This window comes from Ailuropoda melanoleuca, chromosome 16 (assembly GCF_002007445.2).
Source record: "Ailuropoda melanoleuca isolate Jingjing chromosome 16, ASM200744v2, whole genome shotgun sequence".
In the NCBI taxonomy this organism is placed as follows: Eukaryota; Metazoa; Chordata; class Mammalia; order Carnivora; family Ursidae; genus Ailuropoda; species Ailuropoda melanoleuca.
The window spans coordinates 50,132,194-50,149,873 of record NC_048233.1 but is presented as its reverse complement, the minus strand read 5'-3'; the positions used below and the strand labels follow the sequence as shown (position 1 = coordinate 50,149,873).

General features: G+C 39.6%; 2 protein-coding genes across 4 annotated transcripts in view; both read left to right on the top strand.

The window, feature by feature from the left end:
* PIK3C2A (phosphatidylinositol-4-phosphate 3-kinase catalytic subunit type 2 alpha) overlaps window positions 1–6,630 on the top strand; it is a 97,407-nt gene extending 90,777 nt beyond the window's left edge. For all 3 annotated transcript variants that reach the window (XM_034645836.1, XM_002925145.4, XM_034645835.1), the window contains 5 exons: window positions 811–928; window positions 1,015–1,087; window positions 1,390–1,499; window positions 1,588–1,713; window positions 3,494–6,630. In XM_034645836.1, coding sequence (XP_034501727.1) covers window positions 811–928; window positions 1,015–1,087; window positions 1,390–1,499; window positions 1,588–1,713; window positions 3,494–3,676 — 610 coding nt within the window. In that variant the 3' untranslated portion in view covers window positions 3,677–6,630. The remainder of the gene's footprint in view (window positions 1–810; window positions 929–1,014; window positions 1,088–1,389; window positions 1,500–1,587; window positions 1,714–3,493) is intronic.
* A 6,970-nt stretch (window positions 6,631–13,600) lies between these two features.
* RPS13 (ribosomal protein S13) lies at window positions 13,601–16,658 on the top strand. Its single transcript, XM_002925144.4, has 6 exons — window positions 13,601–13,753; window positions 13,901–13,949; window positions 14,124–14,202; window positions 15,201–15,370; window positions 15,833–15,933; window positions 16,539–16,658. The coding sequence occupies exons 1-6, from the start codon at window positions 13,731–13,733 to the stop codon at window positions 16,570–16,572; spliced, it is 456 nt and encodes a 151-aa protein (XP_002925190.2). The 5' UTR covers window positions 13,601–13,730; the 3' UTR covers window positions 16,573–16,658.
* The last annotated feature ends 1,022 nt before the right edge of the window (window positions 16,659–17,680 follow it).

The window sequence follows — 17,680 nt, the reverse complement described above, 5'->3', positions numbered from 1 at the left end:
AAATCGTTACTTCAGCTACCTTTACAGTGAGGTCAAGGAACTTAGTTGAATCTTTTAATTTGTTGTCTCTACCATAGTCTGCAACATAAGATAATAATTTGGGATCTTGGTTTTCGAAAAGTCAGATTTAAATCACTGCAGAAATAATTATGGCCATACCGAGCTCCTCTAAAAAATAATAAGCTGAGGCATTGAGACTGTTGGTCAAAATCTTAGTACTTAGTTTTGTATCTGTTACCCTTTCAAAACCCTCATTTTTAACGTAGCTAATGACTAATAGATTTCTTGTGTCATGTTGCTCGTATTCTTCTCAGACTAGATTTCAGAAGAGTCAGCAAAGTGGGTATCAGAGTTTATTTCCACATGCAGTCTCATTTTTCATTGCCAACAAAATATGCAGAGTTAAGATTATTCTTGATTTGGGCCCTATGTCACTTGTGGACACAATATTGACAGGGTATGGGACTGATATCAACAGTAACTGTGGCTGATTGAGTAATGATTGTTTTGGAGGATAAGATATGCATAAAATATTTGCAAATTGATTAATCTTTAGAAAAAATAGAAAATAAGTAATAAATAGCAAAATAGTGTTTCTTTTGTGCCAAGGTTTATAAAAGGCTAACAAGTACTTGAACTATTTTATCTCCAATACTTTGAAATTACAAAAATTTACTTTCTAGAAGATTAAGATTCCACTTTGTATTTAAGTATTTTAAAATATATATATTTCTAAATAAATATTGTGCTTAATTCTATAAATACTTCCAAGTGAAATAGTTTAAATCCCACCTGTGTTTTCTTTTGTAGCTTTCCTAATAGGATGGTTCTAGGAAGAACACACATAAAAGATGTAGCAGCCAAAAGGAAAATTGAGTTGAACAGTTACTTACAGAGTTTGATGAGTGCTTCAACGGATGTAGCAGAGGTGACTGTCCTAATTGAAAAAGAACATACTATTTTTTGTGCTGCATGACATTTAAATTAATATTTTTTTTTCCTCTTCTATCTTAGTGTGATCTTGTTTGTACTTTTTTCCACCCGTTACTTCGCGATGAAAAAGCTGAAGGAATAGCTAGGTCTGCCGGTAAGGTTATTTTTTCTCTTTATTGATAATTCATGGCTTCCCTATGACTTGCAAGTTATAATTTCTCAATGTAGTGAGAATGAGAGGAGGGTATTCCTTCTAAGCCTGTCAGTTTCTGGGTAAACATAATTTTCCTAACAGAATGTGATTATTAAAGAAGTATAAATCAGTGGCCTACTGGGTTATTTACCTTTTCCTTTCCCCACATATGATGATCCTGGAATTAAAGCAGAAATTTTTTTGTCATAGTTTGTACCACTGTAAGTAAGAAAAAATAAAGATGAACATATTTATATTTTCAGATGCAGGTCCATTCAGTCCTACTCCAGGCCAAATTGGAGGAGCAGTGAAATTATCTATCTCTTACCGAAATGGTACTCTTTTCATCATGGTGATGCACATCAAAGACCTTGTGAGTGATTATAAATAATGATGATTGTAGAGGAAAACCTATACCTTGGTAGGAAGTTTTACTATTAAAGAAAAACTTTTCTTTATAGGTTACTGAGGATGGAGCAGACCCAAATCCATATGTCAAAACATACCTACTTCCAGATACCCACAAAACATCCAAACGTAAAACCAAAATTTCACGAAAAACTAGGAATCCAACATTCAATGAGATGGTAAGTTAAAATCATCTAAAAATGTCCTAGATTTGTTCTTTCAAGATTTTAAGTTTTAAACACTTTAAATTTAAAATTTTTAGGGGGTGCCTGGGTGGCACAGCGGTTAAGTGTCTACCTTCGGCTCATGGCATGATCCCAGCCTTATGGGATCAAGCCCCACATCAGGCTCCTCCGCTATGAGCCCTTTTTCCTCTCCCACTCCCCCTGCTTGTGTTCCCTCTCTCGCTGGCTGTCTCTATCTCTGTCAAATAAATTTTTTTAAAAAATCTTAAAAAAAAATTAAAAATTTTAGGTACCAGTTGCAGAGGTATTTTTGTACTAGTAAAGCCAATCAATAGCAGTGTAGTGATATTTATCAAAATGTTGCAGAATTGAACCTGCCATCATTGACCCTTATGTTTTAAAGAGATCTTAGTGGTTATCTTCAACCACCTTTCCAGTGTCTGAACCTCCTCTACAACATTTTCAAAAAGTGGTTGTCCAGTCTGTGCTGAAATATTTCCAGTCCATCCACTTTGTTTTGGGCAGTTCCAGCTCGTAGATTTTTTTTTTTTTTTAATACTGGGCTGAAATCTTCATTGCCTGCAGTTTGCACCTGTGGGTCTCACTTGGCCCGCTTGGAACTACACAGAACTAACTGCGTTTATCCTTTTAAAACATCTTCACTGCCTTTACCTATGATAGGATGTAGTTTCAAAATCCTCCTCCTCCTAATTCATTTTAATCTGTCAGCAACCCACTTCAGATAGAGTGCTCTAAACTAAAAGCAGTAAGCAAAGCATCGGCTGAACAGGATGGAGCAGAACTGTGACTCTGCTGAGCTACTCACGGTCAACATAGAAACTTACTCAACTATTAAAACCTGCTCTTAGTCAACTACTTTTTTAGGGTAAACACCACATTATTTATGTACATTAACATTACATCCACACAAAAATGTCTGGGTAGAGATTTGGAAGGAAATAAATGTGGATTTTCATCAGTTTGTTAAAACCACAGAATAGCCTTTTAGCTCTTGAAAAGCATATACAATGTTTGGTGAAGACAGATTGGTGTTATTCTCAGAAAGTAGTATTGGCTTTTTCCCTCATTAGTAGTGTTGTACTTTCAAGAAATGAAATGTGGTCAGTTTTCAGTTTTTATTAGTCAAACAGTGAGAAGGACTAGATTACAGAGATGTTTCTCATAAGTTATGATGAGGCGTTGTTGAAGAAAATTCCAAGTGTTGAACGTGGTGGTCAGAGCCTTTTAGCATTCCAGATTCGCTGTAAACTGTATCAGTAGTTGGTGAATTTGCATTGAAGTATGGATAATCAGAAATTATTTCATGGTATATAAAATCTAACAAAAAAAAAGACAACAAAAAGAAATTCTAATCCCTCATTTTTTTGTAAAATAGTTACATTATCCCCACTTGCTTCCTTCCAGTCTCTTTCCCAGGTATCAGATCATCTCAAGGCATGCCGCCTTGTAATTGCTTTTCCCTTCCCCATACCTCCATCTCCAAAAATCCATGTTTTCACTTGTTACCAATAATAATTTTCTACTCTGTGCATTTCTATATCAGACACTCAGAGGAATGATAATAAAATCCAAGAATCCTAAAATAGAAAATGTGCATCTAAAGTATGAGGCAAATTCTACTAGATGTGTCATGATCAATGTCATTAATTGTTGTCTCTTTAACTACTAATCTCACTTCTGTTTTTACTTACAAAACAAGAAACAAAACAAACAAAATTTATAACTTACTGTTTTCTTTTTGCCTTTGCTGTAGCTTGTGTACAGTGGATATAGCAAAGAAACCCTAAGACAGAGAGAACTTCAACTCAGTGTTCTCAGTGCAGAGTCTCTGCGGGAGAATTTTTTCCTGGGTGGAGTGACCCTGCCTTTAAAAGATTTCAACTTGAGCAAAGAGACGGTTAAGTGGTATCAGCTGACTGCAGCAACCTATTTGTAAGCTAGTGAATTTCTGAATTTTAGAAGCAAGAACAGTTATAAACACGTATACACACACAATTGGGAATTTTGTATAGTATTTTTATACTTGGACAGAAATTATAAAGTAAATGTACGTACTGCATTTCAATGCATCTGTTGGACCAACAGTCACATAATTAACTTTTATGAACTTGTTGAAGCTGTTGCTGTTTTAAAGTCATAATATAGAATGCTATAAACCCTAAACTTAATATATAATAAGTCCTGAGAAAGACTTTGAGTGGGTGAAGGATTTAATCCTTCCTTGAGTAATTCGGAGTAATAGCTTTAGTTTGGTCAGATAGTACGATGTCAGTTCAGCGCTCTGTTTTGCATTGTTTCTTATTACACAGACTCAGCATGTTTTCCTGTTTTGCACCTTTTACAACCTTTACCACTGCGTGTGTTCACAAACACCAAAGGAAAGGAAGGTGCAGGATGTTACCAGAAAATGCAGCTGCTATTCACAGGGCCGAAAGCAAAGCACAAATAATAGTTATGTTCAGAACTACTACGTAGTTTATAGAAGTAGTGGAATATAATACTGCTTTTTATCACCCGTGTCTTTAAAATCTTTTTCAGAATAAGTGCCAATCACTGAAGTTGTAAATAATGGTGCCTTAACTTCGTATGCTTCCCTGGCACTTCATTCTGATTTTTTCCTGACTTGATAAATAATTAGTAAGTAGTTCTCACTCACTTTCAGCTTACTAAAGAATTATGTACATTTACTAATGTTTTCCCACAGAAAGATGATTTTTTCTACTTCTCATGTGACTTAAACAGACATTTATGTTTTTGTTGCCCTGTAACTGAATGAGATTCATCGATGTAACTGTATGCTAAATGCCATCATTCCATTATAATCCTACATTTACTCCCAGGAGTGTGACTTGAACTTTGGTAATCCACCTCCATGTATCTATACTCCACTTGCTCATTAAGCAAGTGAAAATTGTTCACTTACGTACCCATTCCTGTTCAGTAGAAGTCCATGAATAGGGCGGACTCTTCACAGGAGGCCCAGGACAAGAATTCTAGGGTCCAGACTGAATTTTAATGTAGACTTTTATATCAAATTTTGTCTTGTAAGCTGTCTTATATTTGTAAACATTATACATTCACATGAATTATTTTCCTTAATACAGTGGGATTCAGAATCTTAAGGGACATAATTGAAATTATTCTACAGTAACCATTAAGGATAAAATTCATTTTTATTATTCAGCTACACACATAATTTTGTGTTTCGTTTGAATAAATATGTTGATATATTAATTCTCATGGCTAGAATGGAATTTCAGACACTTTAAATGGTAATAGAGATTGTAGTAATCTAGCTGCTGTGAGATAACTGACAAAATATGCAATGAAGAATACCAACAGAGAAAGGACAATCTCCTATTCAGTTGCCCATAATTTTTATGAACTGTGCAGATGTTTAAAGTAAATGGTAAAACCTACAGAGCAGAAATAGAACAGTTGAGGATGTATCAGTGAGAGAGGTTTAAAAAATAAAAACACTTGAAATTTTTGGTGCCTAACACTAATGGTCCATTTGTAGGAAACCCCGTTAGTATGATATATGAATGTCTATTTTTTTTTTTAGTGTTAAAATGTGTTGTCTATTTAATAACTTAATTAAAATACAAATCAAAGCACCACCGTTAATTTACCTTTTCCATGTCCAGTTAACATTTCCTTAAAGAGTGTAAGTACTTTTGCAGATATAAAGAAGTGTTAGATATTTTCACTTAAGCTTTTAGGACCTAATTCCATTCCCTGAATTGTCACTTAGCCACTGTAAAAAACAACAACAAACAAACAAACAAAACCCAAATCTGTCTTGGTAAAAGGTCATTGTTAATGGGACGCAGTATGTACTGCCTGTTTGCAGTCTGTTACAGCAGTGTCTTTTAGCACAAATAATAGAGCTAGAAAATGTGATGTCACTTTTCAATCACAAGAAATCTGGATTTCTTACCTGAAAATGTATATTATGATTAATACTGTACAGTTAACCAGAGTTCAGGACAAGTGGTAATGTTTTTCTTAATTTAACTCATTTTGTGCCTTCTTTGGTCATTAAAAAAAATACACATATTTTACATATATTTTAATATAAGTTATTTCTTTGTAAAACGCTAATCTTCAGCCCTTACCAAAAAAAAAAAAAAAAGGGACAGAGGCGCCTCTTTGCACTACTACTTTAAGTAGATTTTAAATCAGTTTTTTTAAAACATTTTTCTAAAAGCTTGCATTAAAGTAAATCTGAAGCAAAAGTTGAAACAAACTGGCCAAGACACTAATTTTTATGTGTAATCACAATGTTTTATACCTATCTTTACCGAGTAAAAATAATGATGCTACATGTAAGTCCTGCACCAGAATTCTTTCCTCTTGCAGTGTTTTGGGATTCGAAAATAATGGTCTACTCCAAGAACCTGTTATTTTCTCTACTGAGGAGCCCAGTGTAGAACTTGCACTGACCTTTTTGTTACTGCCTTTATAAAATCTGTAGGTAGCTCACTGTTAAGGCATGTATGATCTTTGATAAAGTATTCTTTTATCTTTTCAAATTAAAGTTGTATAAAAGTTTCAATATCTTGCCTTAAATTGGTTGACTGTTCTTTCTCGGATTCAAGTATTGCGGCATTTTAAAAAAATATACTCAATTTTGATACTTAGATTTCAGATCAGGAAGGACTAAAAGCCCCACTACCATAATCCATGGATTTACTTACATGCTGTTTGATTAGCAGTGCAAATATGAATGAATATGGCAAATAGTCTCATCCATAAGAACCAAATACTTTAATTATATTAAGGTAGTAAAGATGTATAATATTTTTGTTAATACCTTGAATATATTCAGTGCATTGAATGTGACTTCATAACTGTACTACGATTGTATTAAACTATTTCTGGAATAAAGGAACTGTGCTATCATTTCTTTCCTCATCAACATATTAACATTTTTGGTTCTAAACTTTGATATGAGCTCAGGGAGCCTGGCTGGCTCAGTTGGTAGAGCATGCAACTCTTGGTCTTGGGGTTGTTAAGTTCAAGCCCTTCTTTGGGTATAGAGTTTACTTAAAATATTTAAAAAATAAACTTTGATATGAGCTCAGTGTTGTGTTCTTTGTATCTCACCCACGAGTTTCTTAGGTTCAAAAATCCTGAATTTCAAACCTGGCCTGTGAGTTGCCCCTAAAAATGACAAATTTGACTTCTGCCTGTGGTTCTTTAAAACCAAACCATGGTTCTGGATTGCTTCTTTGCCCCATCACCATTTCATATAATTGGAATGATGAAATATGCAATATTTACAGACTTCTGTAAGTATGGTTACCTTTGGTGGTTTACTTAAATATTAAATAGTATAGTAAGAACATATTCTGTACCTATCTACAGAACAGAGAAATGTAGATACGTCCTTTTTTCTTTTTCCCCTAAGATTTTATTTATTTGTCAGAGAATGAGAGAGAGCAAGAGTACAAGCAGGGGGAGCAGCAGATAGAGGGAGAAGCAGGCTCTCCGCTGAGCAGGGAGCCTGACGCAGGACTCGATCCCAGAATCCTGGGATCGTGATCTAAGCCAAAGGCAGATGCTTAACCAACTGAGCCATCCAGGCATCCTGAAATGTAGATTCTTCCAATATTTTACCTCCATCATTCCAGAATGATACCAGTGTAAGGCTATGGTTCTCTGACCCTAGAGAGAACATGTAAAAGGGCCCAAAGACCATGAAAGAGTAATAACTTAAACAGTTAGAGCTAGGTTCTTGGGGGGCTCATCATTTTTGTTTTCTGTAAAAAAACAAAAAAAAGTAAAAAAAACCAACCTTTAATTTCACCTTTTTTTTTTGAAATACTTTATCATGCAAATATTAGGCATATACAAAATTAGACAACAGTGTAATGAATTCCGTGAATGATTCCATCACATACTTTCAATAGTTATTACCCTAGGGCTAATCTTGTTTTATCCATATTAGCTAGGATGGGCTTAGGTATAAAAATCTTGTTTTATTTTTTTAGGATTTGCTATTCTTAAATTTTTCTTCAGTTCTGAATATTTTATTTTGACTTCCTTTCCAATTAACTACTTCTTTCTTCAACTGTTTAACTCATCCATTTAGTTTTTAATTTTGTTTGTTGTATTTTTTTTTAAGATTTTATTTATTTATTCGACAGAGACAAGAGACAGCCAGCGAGAGAGGGAACACAAGCAGGGGGAGTGGGAGAGGAAGAAGCAGGCTCATAGCAGAGGAGCCTGATGTGGGGCTCGATCCCAGAACGCCGGGATCACACCCTGAGCCGAAGGCAGATGCTTAACCGCTGTGCCACCCAGGCGCCCCTGGTTGTTGTATTTTTATTTTCTAGAGCAACTATTTGGTTATTTTTGTTTACATCATGATCCAGGAAAGACACAAGACTGCCACGATCAATGTGGAAAGAGGTTTTTCAACAAATGGTGCTGGGACAGTTAGCTAACTACATGCAAAAGAAGGAAGTGTAGGACTATGAACAGCATATACAAAGATTCAGAATATATCAGAGACCTAAACATAGCTAAAATTATCAAACTCTTAGAAGAAACCGTAGGTGTACATCTTTGTAACCTTGGATTAGATCAGAGTTTTGTAAGGATGACACAAGAAGCCCAACCAACAAAAGAAAAATAGATAAATTGGCTCATCAAAATTAAAAACTTCTGTGCATCAAAGGACACTATAAAGTAAAAAGACAGTTCTCAAATGAGAAAGAATACTTGCAAATCATGTATCTGATAAGGCGCTAGTATCCAGAGTATTTAAAGAATTCTAAAACTCAACAACAGAAAGCTAACCTAATTTAAAAATGGGCAAAGAACTTTAGACATTTCCCCAAAATGGCCAACAATCACATGAAAAAATGCTCAACTTTATTAGTCAATGGGAAAAAACAAATAAAAAATACTGTGAGGGACACCTGGGTGGCTCAGTTGGTTAAGCATCTCTGCCTTTGGCTCAGGTCATGATCCCAGGGTCCTGGGACCGAGTCCCATATCAGGCTCTGCTCAGCTTGGAGCCTGCTTCTCTCTCTGCCCCTCCCCCTGCTCGTGTGCATGCTCGTTCTCTCTCTCTGACAAATAAAATCTTAAAAAAAAAAAACAAAACTATATGAGATACCAATTCATACCCACTAGGATAGCTAGAATTAAAAAAAAAATGTGGAGAAACTGGAGCCCTCATTTCTGGTGGGAAAGAAGTGGTGCAGCTGATCTACACAACATTTGGCAGTTGTCAGAAAAGTTAAACAGTTACCCGATGGCGTGGCAATTCATAATGTAATTATATATAATTTCCAAGAGAATTGAAAACATGTACTCAAATACTTGTACATGAATGTTCATAGCATTATTAATGATAGCCAAATAGTAAAAGTAGGCTAAATGTCCATCAGCTGATGAATGGGTAAGTAAAATGTGGTATATCCTTGCAATGGAATACTATTTGGCCATAAAAAGTAATGAAGCACTGGGGCACCTGGTTGGCTCAGTCACTGGAGCATGTGACTCTGGATCTCAGGGTCCTGAGTTCAAGCCCCACATTGGACATGGAGCCTACTTAAAAAAAAAAAAAAGGAAAAGTAATGGAGCACTGACAGATGCTACAACATGGGTGAACCTTAAAAACACTGATAATGAAGAAACCACATACAAAAGGCCACATACTGTATGATTCCATTTATATGAAATGTCCAGAACTGGCAAATCCATAGACACAAAGCAGATTAGTGGTTGCCAGGGCCTGTCGGGGGAGGAGAGACTGGAGAGTTAATTGCTTAAAGAGTACAAGTCTTCTTTCAGGGTGATGAAAATTCCTGGAATTAGTGGTGATTGTACTGTGAAAATACTAAAAGGCACTGAATTGTACACTTTTAAATGGTTAAAATAGCAAATTGTATGGTATGTGAATTTTAACTCAAAAAAATATCTAAAAGTTCAATCCTGGGGGGCCCTGGGTGGCTCAGTTGGTTGAACTTCTGGCTCTTGATTTTGGCTCAGGGCTGTGGGATCGAGCCCTGTGTTGGGTCCCGGGCTCAGCAGCAAGGAGTCTGCTTGAGTTTCTCTCTCCCTCTCCCTCTGCACCCCACTTGCTGGAGCACATGCGTGCTCTCTCTCTCATAATAAAATCTTTTTTTAAAACAGTTCAATCCCTAGGGGTGCCTGGATGGCTCAGTTGGTTGTGTCTGACATCAGCGCAGGTCATGATCCTTGGGTCCTGGGATCAAGCCCACCTTGGGCTCCAAACCATTTGATCACTGAATCTCTATTTTTATTAATTGTGTTAATAGTAACCTTTTCAGATAGAATTCCTGTCTTAAAAAAAATCAGGTTTTGATTCACAAAAGGTCTCAAACTATGCCACATATAAAGACAATACGACATGCCATAAGAGAAGGTAAATGCCATTTGATTAACATTCAGCACACACGTATTTTACCTTTGATATTACTAAATATACAAACAGCCAGATAAGGTGAATTAAAAACTAGGGGAACGGAACACCTGGGTTGGTTAAATGTCTGCCTTCGGCTCAGGTCATGATCCTAAGGTCCTGGGATCAAGTCCCACATGGGGCTCCTTGCTCAGCTGGGAGCCTGCTTCTTCCTTTGCCACTCCCCCTGCTTGTGCACTCTGTCTGATTAAAAAAACAACTAGTGAAAGGCTTAAACATGACTAAAACAACAAAAAGCCACCTGAAATAATAGTTATAATTCCTATTCCATGAATATTCAAGTCAACATTCCTTATTAGAAATGTTATATGGTCTTTTTACCAACTGATTCTAATGTTTTTTTTTTTAAACCAGAGTGACAATCTCAAAAAACAATCTAGCGTTACTGTTGGTTATATCATAATCCCTCAGTCAATTCCACCATAAGACATAACTGTGGGGGCGCCTGGGTGGCTTGGTTGGTAAGAGTCTGCCTTCGGCTCAGGGTGTGATCCCAGAGTCCTGGGATCGAGCCCCACATCGGGCTCCTTCTCTGGGAGCCTGCTTCTTCCTCTCCCACTCCCCCTGCTTGTGTTCCGTCTCTCGCTGGCTGTCTCTCTCTCTGTCAAATAAATAAAATCTAAAAAAAAAATAATAATAACTGTGATGACAAGTCAGGGGACTCAAAGCAAATCATTCCAGCAATGCATGACCCAAATTACATACAGATGTATTGTGATCTGGTCTACTTTGCCAAATCTTATTCTCACTATCTTCTGCCTCCTGAAATAAAGTTAGTAGTCTAGACATCTTCAAATGGGTAAAAAATTAGTTAGGGTCATTCAAATAATTATTGAGTGCCTAACTTCCTGCCTGCCAGGCACTGTTCTGGTTGCTGGAAGCAATGAAAAAGCAATGAACAGTCTATTCTCAGAGTTGGGTGTTGTGTTTTGTTTTGTTTTGTTTTTGTTGGAGGCAGACAACCAAAAAAGCAGCTATAAAGGAAAATGTCAGAGATTTGTGCACTATGAAGATAGCAGGATGTTATGTTGGAAGGGAAGACTACTTTAGGTGGTCTTCCTCAGGGGAGGCTTCTTTTGAGATGACCTAAGGTCAGGATCTGAAAGGCAGACCTGAGAAAACCTTGGGGGAAAGCAGTTCAGGTAGTAGCAACTGAGAGTAAAGGAACACCCCTGTTACCTCAGAGGATCAGAAAGGGGTCTAAGTGTGGCTGGCATGTTTAGAACCAAGGGGTGTGGCAAGATCAAGGGTTTGGATTTTATTTTAAATGCACTGAGAACACAGGAGGCAGGGATTTACTCAGAAGAGTAGATTATCCGATTTATGTTTTTATTTTATCATTTTTTAAAGATTATTTATTTGGCAGAGACAGAGTGCCTGAGCACAAGCAGGGGGAGCTACAGAGGGAAGAAACAGGCTCCCTGCTGAGCAAGGATCCCCATGTGGGATCGGGACCTGAGTGGAAGGCAGACACTTAACCAACTGAGCCCCCCAGGCAAACCTCGATTTCTGTTTTTAAAAGATCACTCTGCTAGGGGTGCCTGGGTGGCTCAGTTGGTTAAGAGTCATCTACCTTTGGCTCAGGTAGGGGGGTCCTGGGATGGAGCCTTGCCCTGGGCTCCCTGCTCAGTGGGAAGCCTGCTTCTCCCTCTCCCTCAGCAATCCCTCCACCCGCTAGTGCTCGCTCTCTCTTCCTCTCTCAAATACATAAATTTAAAAAAAAAATTTTTTTTTTTTTAAAGATCACCGCTGGGTGGAAAATGGGTTGCAAGTGTTTGCGGTGGACACATGAGTGGAAAGCACAAATAGCTGGGATACCACTGAGTTGCCCAAATAAATGATGATAGTGGCTTGGAGTAGCAGCAGGAATGGAGAAGTGCGAATGTATTCATGATATATTTTTGTGGTAAAGCTGAGATGACTCCTAATGGGAACAAGACAAAAAGGACAAAAGGAGATTCCAAGGTTTGTGGTTGAGCAAATGGGTGGTGTTCAACTGAAATTAAGAGGTTTGGAGTAGGTGACTAGGGATGGGGCTTAGGAATTGGAGCCTTGTTAATTTTGAGTTATCTATTCCGTATCTGCTCTGAAGACGTAAATTTGGCTAATGGTAAGAATGCATCTTTGCACGGGACAATAGATAACTCAATTTGAATGGAATTCCTAATGCTTTAGAAGAAAATTCCTCATCAGGCAGTGACAGGCTGAAAGAGTGGAGGTGGATGTTTTAGTACTTTAATTTCTAAGTCTTACCAGTTACTTTAAACATTGACGACAGCCGTTTCCTGATTTGACTTCCCTCCTTCCCAGACCCATGCTGCTTTTTAAACAAGCCCCTTCATTTGCCCATTCTTTGAACTCATTCCTATGTACCAGCACTGAGTCTTAAAAGAGTTTCAGTGACAGTTCCCTTTTGCCAGGAAGTTCAATACCTGTTTCTATTTCTCATCTTCCACACCTCCTCTCATCTCTACGCCCAGCACCTGCCTTTGCAATCGTTTCCCTGTTGGCCAATCTCTCTCACAGGGGCACGCAACTCTATGAGGATCCGCCCAACACGCCTCCCTGCCCAGCCAAGAGCCCCACACCTTGTGTAGGGGAAACGTGGAAGTTTACCAGGTGGAGGGGTAGGTAGTGGGTAGGGGGCCCAACCCGGCCTGGTTCAAATCTCTGGGTTCTTCTCTGTGGTCAGTAATCTCTCCACAAGACATTAAATTAGGATAGAAATAAGAAATGGGAGGGCGCCTGGGTGGCTCAGTGGGCTGTGTCTGCTCAGGTCGTGATCCCTGACGGGGTCCTGGGATGGAGCCCCGGATCCCGCTCCCTGCTGCGCGGGGAGTCTGCTCAACCCTCCCCCACTGTCGCTCTCCCCTGCTCCTGCGCGCGCGCTCTCTCTCAAATAAATAAATACAATCTTAAAAAAAAAGGAAATGGTAGCGGTGGCTGGGCGGTAACTATCAGGACTTCCACTGTAGCACTTACCGACATGGTATTTTACAAGTGAATTTATTACGGGCAGGGACAGACTTTGAAGTAGCTAGCCCAAGACAAGACCTGGCGCTGCTGAATGAATGAACAGTTGTGTATGGCTGAACTTCAGGCACCCAAATTCGCTGACCGGCGGTGTCGCACATGAACGGACTTTCTAGGGCAAGGACCAAATCCATCAACCCCTGCGGCAGCTGCGCCACGCTCACTCCCAGGCCGGGATTCGAACCTGCACAATGGTAGCTCAGGCAGCTCCTCCATAAAGTCCGCCGGCCGCCGTCTTAATTTCCCGCTCGGGCCACGAGCCTCCTCAAAGACCGACGCATGCTGGGATGTGTAGTCCTGACGATTGAGGAATCTTGCAGTACCACGCTGAAGTGCATTTCGGGATGTGCAGCCTGCGGACGCCAGGGCCACGCAGCGTAGCTCGCTTCCTGCATGCGAGAGGCGCGGCCGTGTGTGAGGTCACTTCCTGTGTGCTGGGTGGCTTCCTGCGGCGTTCCTATTCTCGCTCTCTTTCCGCTGCTTGACCGCCGCCATCATGGGTCGCATGCACGCTCCCGGGTGAGCTCGGGTTTCTGAGCGGGTTGCAGGGCTGGGCCGCGGGGCGGAGTGGAATGGAGAGAGTGTGGGCAGCGAGTCGAGAGGATGATTTTCTAGGCCGTTGTGGCACTGAGCACCATCTCATCCGGAGACTCTTTCTTTCCCCAGGAAGGGCCTGTCCCAGTCTGCTCTGCCTTACCGCCGCAGCGTCCCCACCGTAAGTAGCGTGGGGGGACGCCGGAGAAGTCGGGGAGGGGGGGCTGCCATCCGTTTCTCGGGAGACTCAATGCCGGGTCGGGGCACGAGGAGCGCCGCTGAGGGTGGTGAGGAAGGTAGTTTCGGTACCATCTCTGGTTTCTCGTCGTAAGGCCAGTTTCTTTTCCATAAACAGTGGCTGAAGTTGACTTCTGACGACGTGAAGGAGCAGATCTACAAACTGGCCAAGAAGGGCCTTACTCCCTCACAAATCGGTGGGTGTTTCTGTGTAATGTAGCCCCTTCCGCCCGCCCTCGTGTGTAATCTGCTGGAAAAGTCGCTGGGGGTAAATGTGCCGCATACGTGCTTTGAAAACTTTTTGCTCGTTTTCCTGGCTTTACTACTCATGACCGGCGCCTGGTGTTCATTTGTTGGACCTCAAGCTCCTATTTGGAAGAGGAGAACATTATTAAAATGCTCTCCGATGGGCTCGGTGCTGTCCAGCTGAATGGTTCTAAACATATGTAAAATATACCGACTTCATTTAGTTCTGACCGCTGTTACTTTGAAATGCGAAGTTTTCTCCATCTTAACAGTTGAGGAAACTGAGGCACGGGGCAGCTATACAACTAGCCCCAATCACTCACCTATTAAATGGAGTAGTTGGGATTGGCAACTCAGAGTACTTGTTACGCTCTTCTGTTGTGGTGTGAACCTCAGTTGTGTGTAACTTCGTGCGGGTGGTTTGATTCATTCAGTGTTTGCCTGCTGTGTGGTTCTGGACCCTGAGAATACAGTAGGCCAGAAAAGGGCAAAATATGTGCCTTCTTGGAGCTTGTATAATCTAGCAGAGGTATTATACGCTATAGGAAATAGGTAATAGACTGTCAAGTATTCAGATGGTGCTATTTTGAGGTTTGAATAATATATGTAAAGTTTTTAGCAGAATGTCTGATACAATTTCTTAATAAATGTTGGTGGGTTTTAATTATTGAGCAAATATACATAGCAGGAATCTCATTGATTTCCAGCAGGTTTGCTCTGATGATGGTCTTCCAACATTTACAGTTTCTTCTAGAAAGGTTTTTCTTAGCATTGGGTAAACCAGCCTTGGATGACTGAGCTTTGCGTGCATTCTCATGTTGGTTTCTGTGATATATAAGTAACTCCATTTTACAGAGGAGAACTTGGAAAATGACTTGATCATAGAGCTTTGATATCACATGCTTCAGCTGTGTGTTTGGTGAGGGAATTTGTATTACTCCTTTTTCAGGTGTGATCCTGAGAGACTCCCATGGTGTAGCACAAGTACGTTTTGTGACAGGCAATAAAATCTTGCGAATTCTTAAGTCCAAAGGACTTGCTCCTGATCTTCCTGAGGATCTCTACCATTTGATTAAGAAAGCTGTTGCTGTTCGAAAGCATCTTGAGAGGAACAGAAAGGTAAGAGAATAGAATTGCTTGTATGAACTTATTTCAGTAAAGTATAATGCATCTGATGTGAATTACGTAAAGAGGCTTAAAGCACAAACTTGTCACACTCCAGTTGCTTTGAAATAAATTGTACCAGAAGAAGCTGGGGTGGGGGAGTGGCTTTGGCACTACGAGATACAGTATATTCAGTTGGTTGGAAATGTTGAGGTGTTTATTTGCAGAGTTTTGTGGTTGCTTTATTTTTTTTTTATTTGCAGAGTTTTGCAAATCATTCATGTTAAGATTTCTGGAAGCTTTAAATTACCTTAAGGACTTAGTCTAGCCACTTGAACCCTAGTTTATGATTCTATTACAGGCCATTGGGTAACTTCATTAGAGTGCGTGGTAGCCACACATTCTTTTGTTAAAATAGTATTTGATAATGTTGTTTTGAGTGTTTTTTTTTTTAATTCCATCAATTTTTACTTTTAGGATAAGGATGCTAAATTCCGACTGATTCTGATCGAGAGCCGTATTCATCGGTTGGCTCGATATTACAAGACCAAAAGAGTCCTCCCCCCCAATTGGAAATAGTAAGTATTAATCTTTTTTGTTAATAAGAACAGACGTTAGCCATATAGTAAATATAGTAGCAGTGTAGTAAAAGGCTAGTTAGTAAACGTTTTAGGCCATAGCTACGTGGTCAGCTACTCTTTCAGCTTTGCCATTATTAGGAGGAATACAGCCATAGACAGTACATAAACAGGCATGGCTGTGTTCCACTAAAACTTTATTTCCAGAGACATGCTAAAGGTTTGCAGATCCCTGGTTTAAAACATGAGTAAGCCCTTTGAATCACTTCTAGATGGTGGGCAAAGTTGCAGTTCATACCGCTGATCCCCATATTTATGTTGTCTCCAGTTTTGCATAAATTGCTCACTATAATAATTTCCAAACATTCACAGTTTCTACCAGAAGGGTTTATCCTTATTTTGGCCAGTTCTCCCTTAGATGAGTGACCATCTTCATTCCTTACACTGGAGCACAATGAGCTAATTCAGGAACTTGGCATTTCAGTGCATTTTATATATTTGTGGTTTATTTTAGCTGTTTGGAAGTAGCTCTGTTAGGTGTGAGAGTCTGAATGAATATGGAGGACCTGTTTTAATTCAGCTCTTCCCCCTTTTTTCCTTTTCAGCGAGTCATCCACAGCCTCTGCCCTGGTCGCATAAATTTGACTATGTACTCAAGCAATAAAATCATTGTCTAACTAGAAGGATATTTTGTATTTCTTTCCCTAAAAAATACATCTCATTCATTCACGTGTGTTGATCTTTTTTGATGTGGAAGTGTGTTGGCACAATAAGCGTGTGACTCCGCAGGGAGCAACCAGATAGCACCCATCTTTTTTATCCCTTCACTGCTCAACTAGTTGAGCAGTTTATAACTTCATGGGTGGTTGTTAAATGGGGAGGGAGGGTGGCAGGACTGGAAGAGACTAGGAGGTGTAGTGACTTAATTATTTTGATGTCATGACAAAGGTGTTTCTAAGTATTTTTTTTAAGATTTTATTTACTGAGAGCATGGGCAGGGGGAGGGGGAGCAGCAGGCTCCCCGCTGAGCGCAGGGCCTCACATGGGGCTCCATCCCAGGACCCTGAGATCATGACCGGAGCCAAAGTCAGACAGCTGACTGAGCCACCCAGGTGCCCCATTTCTAAGTATTCTTTCTACGTTTGATGTCAGTACTAAGGTAGACCTGTGATAAATGTCATCCAGTGTATGTAGTAATCTAGTCAGAAATGTTTAAGAAAGTTCCTCTGCAGGAGGAGCATCTTTACTATGGAGGGACCGCAGGAAGAACTGGTATTTGATCCCAGTCTTGCTGGTAAGACTTAAAGACGAGGAAGAAGGAATTCAGATAATAGCAAGCACAGTTCCATCTGGAGCAGAGGGAACCAGAACAGGTGACTGAGCCTTGCAACTTTTGGATGGGTTAAAATAAAATGGACTCACCTGGGTGTTTGCAGAATATTTAATTCTTAAAACAACCTAATGAGTGATGTGTGGGTATCCCTGTGTAAAAGAGGCAAGTCTTGGCACAATGAGTGAGTTATTGAAGATTGTAAGACAGTAAACTAATAAGCTTTTTACTTAAGCTTTATTCTAAGCAATTATCAAAGTTATGTTTGAAATCCCACTATTAGGCAAAATCCCTTGTTTTCAAGAGACCAGTATCAGCTAGCACTGATGGCCTTTGGAGTGCTGTGCTCTGGGGGTACAAACACCAAGTGACTTACCTTGTTCCTTAGGGCACTTGCTCTATTCACCTACTGGACAC